The sequence below is a fragment of the Mercenaria mercenaria genome, chromosome 6 (assembly GCF_021730395.1).
Source record: "Mercenaria mercenaria strain notata chromosome 6, MADL_Memer_1, whole genome shotgun sequence".
Classification (NCBI taxonomy): Eukaryota; Metazoa; Mollusca; class Bivalvia; order Venerida; family Veneridae; genus Mercenaria; species Mercenaria mercenaria.
The window spans coordinates 64,963,219-64,981,639 of NC_069366.1; the positions used below are offsets into that span (position 1 = coordinate 64,963,219).

At 35.2% G+C, this 18,421-nt stretch overlaps 1 protein-coding gene across 3 annotated transcripts in view; it reads left to right on the forward strand.

The window, feature by feature from the left end:
* Positions 1-6,947, forward strand: part of LOC128557808 (uncharacterized) — a 31,158-nt gene extending 24,211 nt beyond the window's left edge. For all 3 annotated transcript variants that reach the window (XM_053546167.1, XM_053546168.1, XM_053546169.1), the window contains one exon: positions 4,917-6,947. In XM_053546167.1, coding sequence (XP_053402142.1) covers positions 4,917-5,217 — 301 coding nt within the window. In that variant the 3' untranslated portion in view covers positions 5,218-6,947. The remainder of the gene's footprint in view (positions 1-4,916) is intronic.
* The last annotated feature ends 11,474 nt before the right edge of the window (positions 6,948-18,421 follow it).

Genomic DNA, 18,421 nt, shown 5'->3' on the forward strand with positions numbered 1-18,421 from the left:
GTGTGTATTAAAAAACATGGTTTACACATGCACGAACACCAGAAAAGTATAATTTAATCCTATAATGTATTCTGGCACAATGCTTTATAACCAGGTCAATAAATTCATAATCTTGTCATAACTGTTTTAGTCATTATGGCTGCCACTTTCAGATGTAATAGTTATAGTATATGTGAGAGTGTGTTACCAGGATATATCAGAGCTAGGGGTACATCGAGGGTATTTTTCTCTGCACATATCGTCGAGGCCGGTAGGCCGAGACAGATATGTGAAGAGAAAAATAACGAGATATATCCTGGTAATCTGATATATCCTGGTAACACACGAGCACTACATATTATAAATGTTTTATCGCATAGTTTATCATTAAAATTTATATATTATTTTCATTTAAATTTGTTTATTATTATTTTTACTATTTTGATTCCCTTTCTGCGCCTCGCTGACTGAAACACTAAAACTTCTGTTTTAGAAAATGTGTTCCCCAGATAAAAGTACCCAACAAATTTCTGCATTGGTTTTAAATCTTTGCATTTCATTGGCCAGACATATTGTAAAACTTGTTGTTTTGTTTGTAAAAAAAATCAAAGAAAAAGAAACATTTGAGAAATCTCAGAATTTCATATATTTCATGTATTTCTGAATTTGGCAATAACTATCAAGTTTTTGAAATATTCTAGTTTATTTATTCTTTTACTTTATAAATGTAGGTGTTTGTGACAATTATTTCTCTGTGAATTGTAAATTGGAGCTAAAATCATCTTTTCTTTGAAAGGAAAAAAATATACTCCCTTGATAGGACCTCAATAGAGAAAAAGTGTTCCGATATATATCGGAACAGTTTTACTGTGCTGATATATATCGGAACACTTTTTTTCTTATGAAACTCTATAGAGATTTCCGTGTTGATATATATCGCAACAGTTTTGTAAGATATCAGCACAGTTTTGTAGTAATAATGTGTGTTACTATGTATAACATGCTGCAAAGATCAAAGGAAAATTGCCGCACTATGCGATAATGACAATTATTATACTGTCATACATTTAATCATCAACATTTCATCACAACAGAATGATAATACTACATAATTGAGCCATGCCATGAGAAAACCAACATAGTGGCTTTGCGACCAGCATGGTCGACCAGCTGTTCGCTTGCAAAGCCTATTGCAATTAGAGAAACCGTTAGCGAACAGCATAGATCCTGACCAGACTGCGCAGATGTGCAGGCTGGTCTGGATCCATGCTGGTCACAAAGCCACTATGTTGGTTTTCTCATGGCGCGGCTCATATATGCATGAAAATCATTTAATGCCTGTAGACTTATATATTTTATTGTTTCAACCAGAAATGAAATGGAGGACATGAGGTAACGTCACTTTGTAATTTCCTCAGTGGGTTGCTGTTGTGACAGATATATTACTAAAACTTCAACATGAATTTTTGTAATATGCTTACAGTATTTCTGTTGATTTTAGACATAACTTTTATTTTTATCTTAGTTGGAACATTACACTTTTCACGTAATTTAGTCATACTTGTAAAATAAAGTTTATTTGTAAAACCTAAATTCAAACTCTAAAGCCTGCAGCGAGCAGATCAAATTGATCTTACAACTTTTAGTTGACACTTATAACATACATGTGATGAAATAGGAACACTTCTTTTGTTACAACTCAAGCTCTGGTGTAGAAGTAGTTTTATGAATTTGATAAACTATTTCAAGAATTATTGTACTTAACAAAATAATCAAGGCCTTTGCACTATTTAACATCTGAATTAACATGTTGGCAGAGTTAAAATGCACAAGAACTAGTCCCGGTGGTTAAATATCCAAGAATCTGAACAAGGAACCATGGTAAATCAGATGATTAAACACAAGAAGGCCATGTTTATTTTCATTGTAACATGCTCATGGAAAAACTGTGCTGAACTTTATTCATCCTTGTAGTATTGAATCAGATGTCATTGGGCTATAATGATGTCATTATTGATACCATGATGTTTTCTCAAGTGTCTGAACATAAACATTGTTTATTACAGAATATACAATGCTTTGTTTTACTGACATGATAGATCTAAGAATGGAATATAAATAAAAAAAATGTATTTTTTTAAAGTAAAACTGTACTTTTATCAACCTCAGAGCCAGACAGACCTTAAAATGCAGATGTTCAATTTCTTTTGGCCATAAAAGCATGTTGTCAAAATAACTCTCTTAGTTAAAATGTAAATATGCTTCATATTCATAACATTTAAGTCAGATATGGCAGGACCAGTAATTTTTCTGTCACAAAACAGATATATTACAATAGGAATTATATACATATAGCACTTAATTAAAAGGCCATTTCTCTTGTTTACTGGTGACAATTTATTGTATCTAGTGACACAGGACAGTCAGTTATATTTGTGGTTTGGTATTTCATTCTTAATTGTTTTATAGAAATATATTTTTCTTAATCCGTTTAGTATTTATAAGTACCATGTTATTACCAAAGTTCAGTTATACAAGTGTTCCGACATGGCATGTTTTATTTTACTAGAAGGGAAAATTAAAAAAATCAGTGAGCAGTTCATTTATGCAGTACATCATTTAATAGTAATGTGTAATATTCACTAATTTACCTAAGTACCATGAAGTCAAACATACTTCCCCAACACCAGAAGAGGGCCATAGCAAACTCAATTTCATCCTATGTAGCCAATAACTTGTTGTGTAGCGCACAAACTTAGAATTTGATCACAGTTATATATACATGCACACAAGTCCATACCCACTGCCTCAGCTTCACAGTCACTGCAAAACAAATAATATTTATTATATAACAATAATTGAAGTATTTAGGTAGAAAATATGATTTTTCTAAACTGTTTACATGTCTTGCATGTCTTGTGTTGTGCTTGTAGAAGAATAGGGTAGTCATATGACGCGTTTTAGTGATCCAAGTTACCGTAGTACATGTATATTTACAAGGAAAAACTTATGTTGTGTGGGCCAGATGTTGCCTTGTATCCAGCAAGCAATATATATCATGCTGATGTTGTACCAATACAGTTTCCAGCAGATAGCCCTTAGCTATTGATGTCACTTTGTACCCAGCAAGCAATCTGTATCGGACCAATATTGGACCAATACGGTTTCCAGCAGATAGCCCTTAGCTATTGATGACACTTTGTACCCAGCAAGCAATATGTATCGGACCAATATTGGACCAATATGGTTTCCAACAGATAGCCCTTAGCTATTGATGTCACTTTGTACCCAGCAAGCAATATGTATTGGACCAATATTGGACCAGTATAGTTTCTAACAGATAGCCCTTAGCTATTGATGTCACTTTGTACCCAGCAAGCAGTATGTATCAGACCGACATTGGACCAGTATAGTTTCCAGCAGGTAGCCATGAGCTGTTGATTTCACCTTGTACCCAGCAAGCAATATATATCAGACCAATATTGGACCAATATACAACATGTAGTTTCCAACAGATAGCCATTATTGTACCCAGGAAGCATTATATCACACCAGTATGGTTTCCAACAGATGGCAATTAACTGTTGAAGTCTGGTCTTGGCTTAATTTGAACCAGTATTATGAGCAGATGTTTGATTTGCCAATATTGGTCCAGTATACCAATGCTTGCCGGGGTATAATATGTAGAAGTGTAGAAATATATTTGAGCCTGTGACGTTGTACTTTTAGAAGTTAGTGTTACCATTGATATAATATTTTTATTTTACAATGATAGACAAATTTTATTTTATGCTAACTGATGAAATACATAGAGGATATTACATGAATGTCTTTTCGTATTGAATTTATTAAATGAGTTGAATAAAAGAATAAAATGCGAGACTCTGCCGAGCATTTTATCAATTTTATTCAACGAGTTTAATAAATTCAATGTGAAAAGTCACAAAATTAATATGTAATATTCTTTTTTATTATCACATGTTAGCCTTTCCTGTCAAAACATAAAAAATCTACATTCTTTTACTATATATAAACAAGTAAATTTGACTAACATCACCTATACCGTCGACGTTAAAGCTTTATTACACTAATGTATTATCATTTTTATTTAATGGCTTTATTACACTCCCGCGACGTCAAACATGTGATAATGTGTTTTATCAGCCACATCACTCACTGCATATCATTCACTGCTTTGCAGATCTACTTGTACATTGTGTATAAATTTTTAATTATTTGCTGAAAACAGGATGGAAATTGTAGTCACACTTTCTTCGATATAGTATATTTCTTGATTTAACTTATTTTTACTTAATGAGAATTTCACAACGTTAAACAACAAGATTTAAATAAAATGGAACTTTATGTTGTGTGCATCTTTCTAACATCACAACACATCTGACATCATGTTCGTTTATGCGCGTCTGTTTCCGGTGCTGAGATTAAAAGGTGTTGAAAAACGCATATCTCAATGTAATTAAGTATAAAATAAAAAGAAAATTTTTGTTTGTTTTTTGTGAATATAGAATATCTCACCTCAAAGTGAGAAAATTTTCACATTTTCACTCGCTTAAAATTTTCTCCCTTTGAGGCGAGATATATTCCATATTCACTCAAAACAAACAAATATCCTCCATATGTCATTATTAGAAGGCTAGAGAAGTTGTCACTTATCAGGTTACCTGATGCCACATGAATGTCCAATATACTATTATATATTAAAATGTAGAATTACTGCAAGATGATCCTTATCAGAGACAGAAGTAGCAATGTTTTCTTTTCATTTCTTATAATTTGATCATCTTGAAATCATGATTTACAAGTTTAATTGAAATTGCTTAGGTAAACTTTTTCATATTTCAACAGACCAACTGTCTGTAGCTACATAAAAGCATACAAGTTTAAATTAACTTAATTTATTTCTATTACTTTATCAGAAAGCGCCAGGAGGCAGAAAAAAGTGAATCCTATGAGACGTGGCTGGCAAACAAAGAAACCGAGAAAGAACGTAAAACGGTGAATCAACCTCCGCCGCAGATAGTGCGACAGCCAGAGCCCGAACGTGAACCCATGGAAAAACAGGCAGAAGCTCAGCAAGATGGCTACCTACGTGAATACTTACGATCTCTTGATGAAAGGAAGCGTGGCAATAACTATTTCTGTTATGAAAACTGGCTTGATGAAAAAGAAGAAAAAGTTCTTGGAATACGTCGTCAAAAAACCACATTCACTGTATAAGTTGAGGACTACTTTCTATAATGGCAATAACTGTTCAAAATTGTATCTATAGGAGTTATATACCGACTGTTGCTTGAACTTAAACTTTCTCTAAACTTTTGATTTCTTGTTCATAATTTTAAAGACAAAATATTCAGTAGTCTATAATTTTCATGATTGTTTCTGTTTCTGTTTTAAATAATTTCATTAGGAATAAGTCTACACATTGCATTTTCTACTTCATGTGAATCCTAAAACAGAAAATCGATTTGAAGTCTTCATTTAGTAAAATGTAGGTGAAAGGGACACTACTCTCAACTTTTACACCCAGTCTTTTATTTAGTGGGTAAAAGTGAAAAAGATATAATAAAAAAAAACACTTTTATCTATAAGCAGTTAAAACTTTTTTGATTTACTTGAAATACATCGAGTAAACTGAATATTCAAAATATATACCAGGCACATCTATTTCTGTTTATGATTAGGATATTTTTTATGAAATTCTTCAGTTTATTTTGTAGCTGTTCCTTCACTGTTAATTTTGCAAAATTAACTGTGAAGGAGCAGCTATAAAATAAACTGGAGAATTTCACAAAATCCTAATGCATCACAGACCTGACAGACTAGAAAAATAACACAAGAAGTAAAACTAAACGACAATTGTTCATATTGTGCGACGGTTTGAAAATGTTGCAAATGTCTCACTCATTTCAAAACACTTGTTCTTGTATTTTAATGGATTCTCAACAAAAGGCAATACCATATACCTCAAAATAAACACCACTGGGAGGCATTTATTATAGGGTTATATTTCCAAAAAATATTGCGTATTTGAATTCAGCTATAAAGTAAAGTTTTTTTAACCTTACAGGTTCGCATTTTATCAAAAATAATGCTGAAATTCATTTAATGATTTAACCATTTTGTTTAATTTTGGTAGAGTATAGAATTTATAGTGGGGAATACAGGTTGTCAGTAAGTATTTGTCAAAGGCTACATTTACAATTTCAGCCATTTTTATACGCCCGTTTCTGAAAGAGCAGGGTGTATTATGTGAACACCTGTGGCAGGCAGTCAGCGTCCAAAGCACGTCCGCTCTCTAAGTCAAACAGTTTTTATACGATCTTCACCAAACTTGGTGACAATGTTTGTGGGCATAATATCTCGGCCAAGTTGGATAACACCCAAATCGCCCCAGGCACTCTGGGATTATGGCCCTTGAATTACTTGATAAAAGTGCAAATTTAGCCTTTTTCGCTCTCTGAGTCGAACAGTTTTCATCCGATCTTCACCAAACTTGCTGACAATGTTTGTGGGCATAGTATCTTGGCCAAATCGCCCCAGGCACTCTTCGATTATGGTCCTTACATTAGGCCAAGTTCGATGACGGGTGTATTTTGTGACAGTCTGGCACTCTTGTTAACAGATTTGGAGATTACATTTTTGCTAAAAAAGGTGAAAAAGAGTTGCTTTAAAATATTATTATTTCATCAACAAAGGTATTAGCACATTGTCAAATACTGAGTCATTCTTCATAATTTATGTATAACTGATAATAAATGAATTTACATCTTTGTTTGAGCACTTTTTCGTGCCTTTACTTGAGCACATTTTCATTCTTTTACATATTATTCTGCAGCATCGTCACACTTTGCACTGTATTCAGTTTGTTATTTGTAAGGATAATTTTGTGTATTGGTTTTTAATCTGTTTATTTCTTATATTCAAATATATTTAGGAAATAGTTGTTATACTGTTTTATGAAAATTATTTTCAATGTTTAGATAATTATACATAATTATGTATTGAGTACATATCTGTGATGTTTTACAACTGGAAATATTACAGATTCTTTATTTATTACCACATAATTCTTGCTTTTATTTTCCTGTCATTGCAATAATTATCTTTGGGATATTTAAATATTGCATTTTCCCCAAAGTTGCCTATGGGAAGTTTATATTGGGATGCAACATTGAAATGTTATTTCAACAGCTGCAGTTCGTCAAAACGCAAGTCACCAGGTCAGTTCATAGAAAAGCTTTCTTAGTATTTTACAGGCCGCAATTTTCGACCAGATCTTGAGAAACCTTTGTCAAATTATTGATCTCTACGAAATCTAGGTCATTTTCAAAACTGGGTATCAAAAATAAGGTCACTAGTCATAGAAAAACCTTAACACCTTAAAGGTCGTTTTCCACTTGGATCATCATAAATTTTTGTCAAAACTTACCTAATTGGCTCAATTTCAAACTTGACATTTTGACCAAATTTCATTTAGAAATTTTCTGAGCAGGTTTCATACAGAACAAGTTGTAATTATGCCTTTAGAATGATAACAAGGTTTTTTTTATGATTTCAGCTAGTTACCTTTTTTTACCCTAAATGTCCCAGTTTCAGACCTGGACTAGATTTTATTGACAAACATTTTGACCAGGTTTCCTAAAGATCAGGTGAAAACATGGCCAAAAAAATTTAATCTAATAACAAGGTTTATTATGACTTGACCTACTGACCTTGTTTTAACCCAGTTTGATCCAGTCTGATATTTTATTAAGACAAACATTCTGACAAAGATTCATTAAGATTGGACCAAAATTGTGACTTCTAGAATGCTAAGAAACCAATAATTATTGTAGATGCCAGACTATGAACATAAGATCAATCACCTATACTTATAGCTCACCCTGAACCTCTAAACAATTAGTCCTCTTTAACTGGTAATTTCATAGGAGATGGAAGAAATATTTATTGTACTAGTTTTTGCAGACAGAAGCTTTGCAACAACTGAAAAATATTTTATTGATAGATGGTAATGACTGGATCTGCAACAAAAGCCTTCATGGGAGACAATACGTTTACTGTTTCAGTGCTGGATAGTGAAGATAGCCATTTGTAAGGAAACATTAACTTTTATCACTGCTGTTATAGATATCTCAGTGAGGATGTTGGACAACAGAGGTAGTTTCTCACTTTGAGTCAAATCTCAGTAACCTGAGTAAAAGTGAAAGTGTATCAATTCCCAAGTATAAAAGGGACATAATTCAAGGAATATATCTGCCAGAGTAACATACCTTACGACATAATGCTGTTGTGAATCCAAGGAACAACTATTTCAAATTTGAATCGAATCAGTTCAGTAGTAACCTAGATAAAATGAAGGGGTGTCACAACTTTAACCCGATACTTGAGATTGTTTTTCACAAAAAACATATGTCCTCCACAACTTAACAAGTAGATATTGTAAACTGTGTTGCATGCCATTGAAAAAGATCTAAGTAAGGGGCAGCATACTAACAATGTGTGCGTGTATGCATTTAATGATGGTCAATCTGGCTTTTCAGCCACAGTGAGGCCGAAGCTACACAGAGTACAGACCGTGAACATGTACCTTGCATGTTCTTTAGGTAGTTTCTTTTGTTGCCCAAAAGGGTTAAAGATTACCTCACAATATAAATTTTGTTGCCAAATAATGACTAAGTACAGCTGCCAGACAGACCTGGACATACTAGAAAAAACTCCAGAGAAAGTTGAAATCAGCATTGGTCAAAGTAGAGCTGCACTACATATCAACCTAATGTATTGCAATAAAAGTAAATGCTGTTCCGACATATTTATACCATAAAGTTATGTGTGCCTGAGTTTGCATTCTGGAAGGCTACAAGTTTGGAACAAAAATCACTAAACAGGAACATGGTTATGGTATGTACAACAAGACTTGGCAGTGATCATTTTTTGTGAAGTTTGGTGTAATTCCTCACAGTAGTTGTACTTACAAGGTAAAATACAACAAATCAAGGGGCATAACTCTACTAGAAATAACTGAACCAGAACATGCTGAAAATTTGCTCAATCAGGCTTGGCACTGATCAGTCCTGTACAGTTTGATGGAAATCTGCCTAGTAATATAAGGGAACAAAACTTTATAAGATGAATGAAAGAACACAACTCTGCTGAAATTACCTAACCCAAACATACACTATACTATGCTTGGCAATGACCAGTTGGTGTAAATCGGCATAATATTGTAAGAGGAGTTCATCATAGTTAGCAAGAAATTTCTTAGTAGAAATGGAGGCATTATTCATGAAATATTGAAGCCAGTGTTATGTTGTACGATATGGATGATGATGAGGAACAACAGTTACTATTTTAAGTCTGAATCAATCCATTTAGAAGCAACAGAGGTAGAGTGAAATTGCATTAACTAAAACTCTTAACAAGAGGGCCAAGATGGCCCTAGGTCGCTCACCTAAGAAACACACCATAACAGTGTAAAACATGTTTGACCTAGTGATTTCATGGAAACAAATATTCTGACCAATTTTTCATTAAGATTGGACCAAAAAATTGGTCTCTTGCGATAAAACAAGCATTTTCTTAGATATGGCCTAGTTTTTGACCCTAGATGACCCATGTTCAAACTCGACCTAGATTTTATCAAGGCAATCATTCTGACCAAAATTCATGAAGATCAATTGAAAAATACAGCCTCTATCACATACACAACTTTTGTCTTTGATTTGACCAAGTGACCTTGTTTTGACCTCAGATGACCCATATTCAAATTCGACCTAGATTTCATTAAGACAATCATCCTGACCAAATTTCATAAAAATCAATTGAAAAAAACAGTCTCTATTGCATACACAAGATTTTTCTTTAATTTGACCTAGTGACCTAGTTTTTGACCTCAGATAACCCATATTCAAACTCGACCTAGATTTCATCAAGGCAATCACTCTGACCAAATTTCATGAAGATCAATTGAAAACTACATCCTCTATTGCATACACAATGTTTTTCTTCAATTTGACCTAGTGACCTAGTTTTTGACCCCAGATGACCCATTTTCGAACTCCGCCTAGATTTTATCAAGGTAATTATTCTGGCTAAATTTCATGAAGATCAGTTGAAAAATACAGCCTCTATCGCATACACAAGGTTTTTCCTTAATTTGACCTAGTGACCTAGTTTTTGACCCCAGATGACCAATTTTCGAACTCGGCCTAGATTTCATCAAGGTAATCATTCTGACCAAAATTCATGAAGATCAATTGAAAAATACCGCCTCTATCACATACACAACGTTTTTCTCTGATTTGACCTAGTGACCTAGTTTTTGACCTGAGATGACCCATTTTCGAACTCGGCCTAGATTTCATCAAGGCAATCATTCTGACCAATATTCATGAAGAACAAGAGCTCGTCAAACACGAAATGGCCCCCTTGATGCAATTAGTAATTGCACAAGGAACAGAAATTATATGCTCACTGTAAACAAAAGTACTATCATTCTGGTTTAATCTGACCTTGACCTTTTACCTATTAACCTAACAAGAGATTACAGATTGATCTTGGCACCATCCACTGAGCCATTTTTGAATGTTCCAAATTTCAAGACTAGCTCAAGGTCAAAATCAAGGTCAAATTTCATTTAGGTACAAAACAATGTGTATGTGGTCCAAATTTGAAAGCGGTGGCTTGAGAAATGTGAAAGCAGGTCACTAGATCAATTTCAAGGTAAAGTTCATTTCGGTAAACAAAACTATGCATGTGCTTCAAATTTGGAGGCTGTAGCTTGAGAAATGTGATAGCAGGTAATAGATAAAAATCAATGTAAAATTTCAATTCAGAACACAAAAATATGCATGCAGTCCAAATTTGAAGCCTGTACCTTCAAAAATGTGAAAGTAGGTCATTAGGTCAATTTTAAGATCAAAGTTCATTTCAGTACACAAAACTATGCATGTGGTTCAAATTTGAAGGCTGTAGCTTGAGAAATGTGAAAGTAGGTCACTAGGTCAAAATCAAGGTCAAATTTTATTTCGGAACATAAAACTATGCAAGTTGTCCAAATTTGAAGCCTGTGCCTTCAGAAATGTGAAAGTAGGTCACTAGGTCAATCTCAAGATCAAAGTTCATTTCAGTACACAAAAGTACGCTTGTGGTTCAAATTTGAAGGCTGTAGCTTGAGAAATGTGAAACTATGTCACTAGGTCAAAATCAAGGTCAAATTTTATTTTGGAACAAAAAACTATGCATGTGGTCCAAATTTGAAACCTGTACCTTGAAAAATATGAAAGTAGGTCACTAGGTCAATAACAAGGTCAAAGTTTTTTTTCAGTACACAAACCTATGCATGTGGTCCAAATTTGAAGGCTGTAGGTACAGAAATGTGAAAGTAGGTCACTAGGTCAAGATCAAGGTCAACTCATGTCAAGGTTCATCTTGCCACTCAAAGCTATACATGTGGTCCAAATTTGAATGATGTAAGTTATGGACATGAAGATTCTAAGTTTTTCCCTATATAAGTCTATATGAACCATTTGACCTCTGAGGCAGGGCCATATTTGACCCGAGAGGGATAACTTGAACAAAGTTGGTAGAGAACCACTAAATGAGGCTACATTTCAAAATACCAAAGCCATAGACTTTGCGGTTTGGACAAGAAGATTTTCGAAGTTTTTCCCTATAGACGTATATGTAAACCTTGTGACCCCCAGGGCGGAGTCATATTTGACCCTAGGGGAATATTTTGAATAATCTTAGTAGAAGATCACTAGATGATGTCATATACAAAATATCAAAGCCCTAGGCCCTGTGGTTTTGGACAAGAGGTTTTTCAAAGTTTTTTCCTATATAAGTCTATATTAACCATGTGACCCTAGGGGTGGGGCCATATTTGACCCCAGGAAAATAATCTGAACAATCCTGGTAGAGGACCACTAGATTTTGCTAAATACCAAATATCAAAGCCCTAGGCCCTATGGTTTTGGACAAGAAGATCAGAAACCATTTAACTGTTCCTGGCCAATGTGACCTTGACCTTTGACCTAATGACCTCAAAATCAATAGGGGTCATTTGCTGGTCATGGCCAACCTAACTATCAATTTTCCTGACTCTAGGACAAAGCGTTCTTGAGTTATTGCCTGGAAACCATTTTACTGTTCCTGGTCACTGTGACCTTGACCTTTGACATACTGACCTCAAAATCAATAGGGGTCACCTGCTGGTCATGACCAACCTCCCTATCAACTTTCGTGACCCTAGGCCTAAGCGTTCTTGAGTTATCATCTGGAAACTGTTTTACTGTTCAGGGTCACTGTGACCTTGACCTTTAACATACTGACCTCAAAATCAATAGGGGTCATCTGCTGGTCATTACCAACCTCCCTATCAACTTTCATGATCCTAGGCCCAAGTGTTCTTGAGTTATCATCCGGAAACCATTTTACTGTTCAGGGTCACTGTGACCTTGACCTTTAACATACTGACCTCAAAATCAATAGGGGTCATCTGCTGGTCATTATCAACCTCCTTATCAACTTCCATGATCCTAGGCCCAAGTGTTCTTGAGTTATCATCCGGAAACCGTTTTACTATTCAGGGTCACTGTGACCTTGACCTTTGACATACAGACCTCAAAATCAATAGGGGTCATCTACTGGTAATGACCAACCTCCCTATTAACTTTCATGATCCTAGGCCCAAGCATTCTTGAGTTATCATCCGGAAACGGATAGGTCTACATTCCGAACGACCGACCGACCTACCGACCGACATCTGCAAAACAATATACCCCTCCTTTTTCAAAGGGGGGCATAATAATTGAAAAATACAGCCTCTATCGCATACACAAGGTTTTTCTTTGATTTGACCTAGTGACCTAGTTTTTGACCCGAGATGACCCATTTTCGAACTCGGCCTAGATTTCATCAAGGCAATCATTCTGACCAATATTCATGAAGATCAGTTGAAAAAAACAGCCTCTATCGCATACACAAGGTTTTTCCTTAATTTGACCTAGTGACCTAGTTTTTGACCCGAGATGACCCATTTTCGAACTCGGCCTAGATTTCAACAAAGTAATCATTCTGACCAAAATTCATGAAGATCAATTGAAAAATACAGCCTCTATCGCATACACAAGGTTTTTCTCTGATTTGACCTAGTGACCTAGTTTTTGACCCGAGATGACCCATTTTCGAACTTGGCCTAGATTTCATCAAGGCAATCATTCTGACCAATATTCATGAAGATCAATTGAAAAATACAGCCTCTATCGCATACACAAGGTTTTTCTTTGATTTGACCTAGTGACCTAGTTTTTAACCCGAGTTGACCCATTTTCGAACTCAGCCTAGATTTCATCAAAGTAATCATTCTGACCAAAATTCATGAAGATCAATTGAAAAATACAGCCTCTATCGCATACACAAGGTTTTTCTTTGATTTGACCTAGTGATCTAGTTTTTGACCAGAGATGACCCATTTTCGAACTTGGCCTAGATTTTATCAAGGCAATCATTCTGACCAATATTCATGAAGATCAATTGAAAAATACAGCCTCTATCGCATACACAAGGTTTTTCTTTGATTTGACCTAGTGACCTAGTTTTTAACCCGAGATGACCCATTTTCGAACTCAGCCTAGATTTAATCAAGGTTATCATTCTGACCAAAATTCATGAAGAATAATTGAACAAGAGATCACAGAGTGATCTTGGCGCCCACCAAGTGCCATTTTTGAGTGTTCCAAATTTCAAGACTTACTGACTAGCTCAAGGTCAAATTTCATTTCCGTACACAACACTGTGCATGTGGTCCAAATTCGAAAGCTGTAGCTCGAGAAATGTGAAAGTAGGTCACTAGATCAATCTTAAGGTCAAAGTTTAATTCGGTACACAAAACTATGCAAGTGGTCCGAATTTGAAGGCTTAGCTTGAGAAATGTGTAAGTAGGTCACTAGGTCAATATCAAGGGTCAAATTTCACTTCAGAACACAAATCTATGCATGTGGTCCAAATCTGAAGCCTGTACCTTCAAAAATGTGAAAGTAGGTCATTAGGTCAATGTCAAGGTCAAAGTTTGTTTCGGTACACAATCCTATGCAAGTGGTCTAAATTTGAGGCCTGTAGCTACAGAAATGTGAAAGTAGGTCACTAGGTCAATCTTAAGGTCAAAGTTCATTTTGGTACACAAAACTATGCATGTGGTCCAAATTTGAAGGCTGTAGCTTGAGAAATGTGAAAGTAGGTCACTAGGTCAAAATCAAGGTCAAGTTTTATTTCAGAATACAGAACTATGCATGTGGTCCAAATTTGAAGCTTGTACCTTCAAAAATGTGAAAGTAGGTCACTAGGTCAATGTAAAGGTCAAAGTTTGTTTCGGTACATAAAACCATGCATGTGGTCCAAATTTGAAGGCTGTAGCTTGAAAAATGAGAAAGTAGGTCACTGGGTCAAAATCAAGGTCAAATTTAATTTCGGAACACAAAACTATGCATGTGGTCCAAATTTGAAGACTGTACCTTCAAAAATGTGGAAGTAGGTCACTAGGTCAAAACCAATGTCAAATTTCATTTTGAAACACGGAACTATGCATATGGTCCAAATTTGATACCTGTACCTTCAAGAATGTGAGAGTAGGTCACTAGGTCAAAATCAAGGTCAAAGTTTTTTCAAGTGCACAAAACTATGCATGTGGTCCAAATTTGAAGGCTGTAGCTACAGAAATGTGAAAGTAGGTCACTAGGTCAAAATCAAGGTCAACTCATGTCAAGGTTCATCTTGCCACTCAAAAATATACATGTGGTCCAAATTTGAATGTTTTAGTTATTGACAAGAAGATTTTAAAAGCTTTTCCCTATATAAGTCTATACGAACCATGTGACCCACGGGGCGGGGCCACATTTGACCCTAGGGGGATAATTTGCACAAACTTGGTAGAGAACCACTAGATGATGCTACATTACAAGTATCAAAGCCCTAGGCTTTGTGGTTTGGACAAGAAGATTTTCAAAGTTTTTCCCTATATAAGTCTATGTAAACCATATGACCCCCAGGGTGGGGTCATATTTGACCCTAGGGGTATAATTTGAACGATCTTAGTTGAAGACCACTAGATGATGTCACATACAAAATATCAAAGCCCTAGGCCCTGTGGTTTTGGACAAGAGGTTTTTCAAAGTTTTTCCCTATATAAGTCTATTTAAACCATGTGACCCCCAGGGCGGGGCCATATTTGACCCCAGAGAAATAATTTGAATCATCTTGGTAGAGGACCACTAGATAATGCTTCATACCAAATATCAAAGCCCTAGGCTCTGTGGTTTTGGACAAAAGGTTTTCAAAGTTTTTCCCTATATAAATCTATGTAAATTATAGAAATAAACAAAGGGCCATAACTCACTCATAAATTGTTGAACCAATCTGATTTTCAGGGGGACACAACTAGGGTACCAATACATCATTCCGACAAAGTTTGGTCAAAATCCCCCCAGTAGTTTCTGAGGAGATGCGATAACGAGAAATTGTTAACGGACGGACGGACGGACGGACGGAATGACGGACGGACGGACCACGGACGCAGAGTGATTTTAATAGCCCACCATCTGATGATGGTGGGCTAAAAATACAGCCTCTATCGCATACACAAGGTTTTTCTTTGATTTGACCTAGTGACCTAGTTTTTGACCCGAGATGACCCTTTTTCGAACTCGGCCTAGATTTTATCAAGGTTATCATTCTGACCAATATTCATGAAGATTAATTGAAAAATACAGCCTCTATCGCATACACAAGGTTTTTCTTTGATTTGACCTAGTGACCTAGTTTTTGACCCGAGATGACCCATTTTCGAACTCGGCCTAGATTTCATCAAGGTTATCATTCTGACCAATATTCATGAAGATTAATTGAAAAATACAGCCTCTATCGCATACACAAGCTAAATGTTGACAGACGACGGACGACAGACCACGGATGCCGGACATCGAGCGATCAGAAAAACTCACCTGAGCATTGCTCAGGTGAGCTAAAAAGGGGGCAGAATACATGAAATATTGCTCCAAGAATTATGGCCCTTGTGTCGTATGATGTGGGTGGTGATGGGGAATCACTAGTTTAATTTCGAGACAAATCTGTCAAATTATAATAGTTATAGAGGATATTACACAAGTGTCTTTTCATATTGAATTTATTCAACAAGTTTAATAAATTCAATGTGGAAAGTCACAAAATTTAATGTAATATTCTTTTTATCACATGTAAGCTTTTCCAGCCGAAACATAAGAAATTCTACTTTCTTTGACTATTATAAACAAGTCAATGTTACCAACGTCTCCTATACTATAAATGACGTCGACATCAAAGCTTTATTACACTTGTGTATTATCATTTTTACGTAATGGCTTTATTACACTCCCGCAACGTCAAAAGTGATAAACTGATATAAAGTGAAAGTGTACAAACTTTTACTGTGGTGAAGCTGGGGAATCAATCACCTACTTTGTACAGCCAAGTTAAAAACCATAACTTCACCGTCAAAATTACTGATTTAACCCCCATTTTACTATGAAATACAGGGACAGGGCATATGACTGTCTCTATGACTGCCCTAGGTCTAGCCGAGATTATAACCGACTTGCTGCTGTGATTTATCAGAATGAACACACTGAAACTTACAAGTTACATACTGTATTCCACAATTATTCCAATATTTTCTTGTAATTTTGAAATAAATTGTATATTGACGATATTTGCTACAACTGCTGTGAAACAGAACAGCATCTTTGGCATACATTTATGTACATATGACGACATATTGATCTCTATCACATTTGTTGTAGGACTTTGGAGCAAAAACTACATGAATTTTAAAAGTAGTGTTATGACATGATGACACTGAAGGCATTTTAAGTATAGAAGATGTTGGTTGAACTGACTATCATTAATCAAACTCAAATAGAAACCTGATAAAATGCTCCACATAGTACCACATCCTAATATCATTTTCAACTTGTTTATCAAAATCAATAGGAAACAATCCTATAATATCCTCTATGTTTGTCAAATACTGCAAGGGAGATTGATGTTGGTAAAAACAAGAGCTGTCAGACATGAAAGGGTGTTTGGCTATTTCAATGCTCAGTAATGAAATACGACATATTGGAAGGAAACTAGAGCTAAAGGTACTGGAATGAATAATACCTCCAGTTGGACAACAGTTTGAATCAACTGCATTTAGTAATAACATGTGAGTAAAAGTGTATGAAAAATTTAACCAGAATTCATAAATATAAAAGGGACATAATTTGTAAAGTATTTCTGATGGAGTAATGCACAATATGTCATATGATGCCGATGACGATGTGGAACAAATGTTTTAAGACCGAATAAAATCCTATCAGTAACAAGTGATAAAACTTAGTGTTCGTCCCTTTTGGTTGTTGGCAACAGTGTCAAGACTAAAACTACTTCAAGGCATTTATGAGCTGAGAAGCAAAAACTATTTTTACTTGAATTTCATTTCTGACCTTTACTGACAAGGACAGACCATGTACATGACATATTGTCTCATCACGGCAGTATTAAAATAATCCATCAATGCACATAAAAGTAATGGAGCTGAAACAAATTTTTACTTGACCTTCAATAATGACCTTGACCTTTGACAGACAACCATGGGTCATGTGTGAGACAAATAGTCTAATCATGGAAACAATTTCTATGTAGTAATAAAACAACAGCTGTTCGTAAGACAGCCAATACTACTTAAATTGTTGTCCAAGATACAGGAATATTACCCTAAATGTTTAAATATCTACAGAGTTTCAATCTAATATCTGCATTAGTTTTGGAGATAGTAACTTGCCTACGAACCTTTAACCAGGATTTTCTAAGTCCAAATGGGGGCATAATTTGGCCAAAATGCATGTCAGAGTTATGGGACTTGATGCTATTACCTAGTTTTATAACCCCAAAGACACAAGTGAAGTTTCAAATCAATATCTGCATTAGTTTTGGAGATACTAACTTGCAAGCAAAACTTTAACCAGGATTTCTAAGTCCAAAAGGGGGCATAATTTGCCAAAAATACATGTCAGAGTTATGAGACTTGATCTTGTGAGGTTGGTTGGTTATTGACCTAGAAAAGAAAAAATAAGTTTCAAAGCTATATGCCTTTAAATAATAGCTATATGTACTTGCATGTGAAACTTTTACCACGATTTTCTAATTCCGAAAGGGGCATAATTTGGCCAAAATGTATGTCAGTGTTATGGGACTTGATGCTTTACATAGTTTTATAACCCTGAAGACACATGTGAAGTCTGAACTCAATATCTACATGTTTTGAAGATAGTAACTTGCATACAAACTTTAACTAGGAATTTCTAATCCAAAAGGGGGAATAATTTGGCCAAAATATATGTCTGAGTTA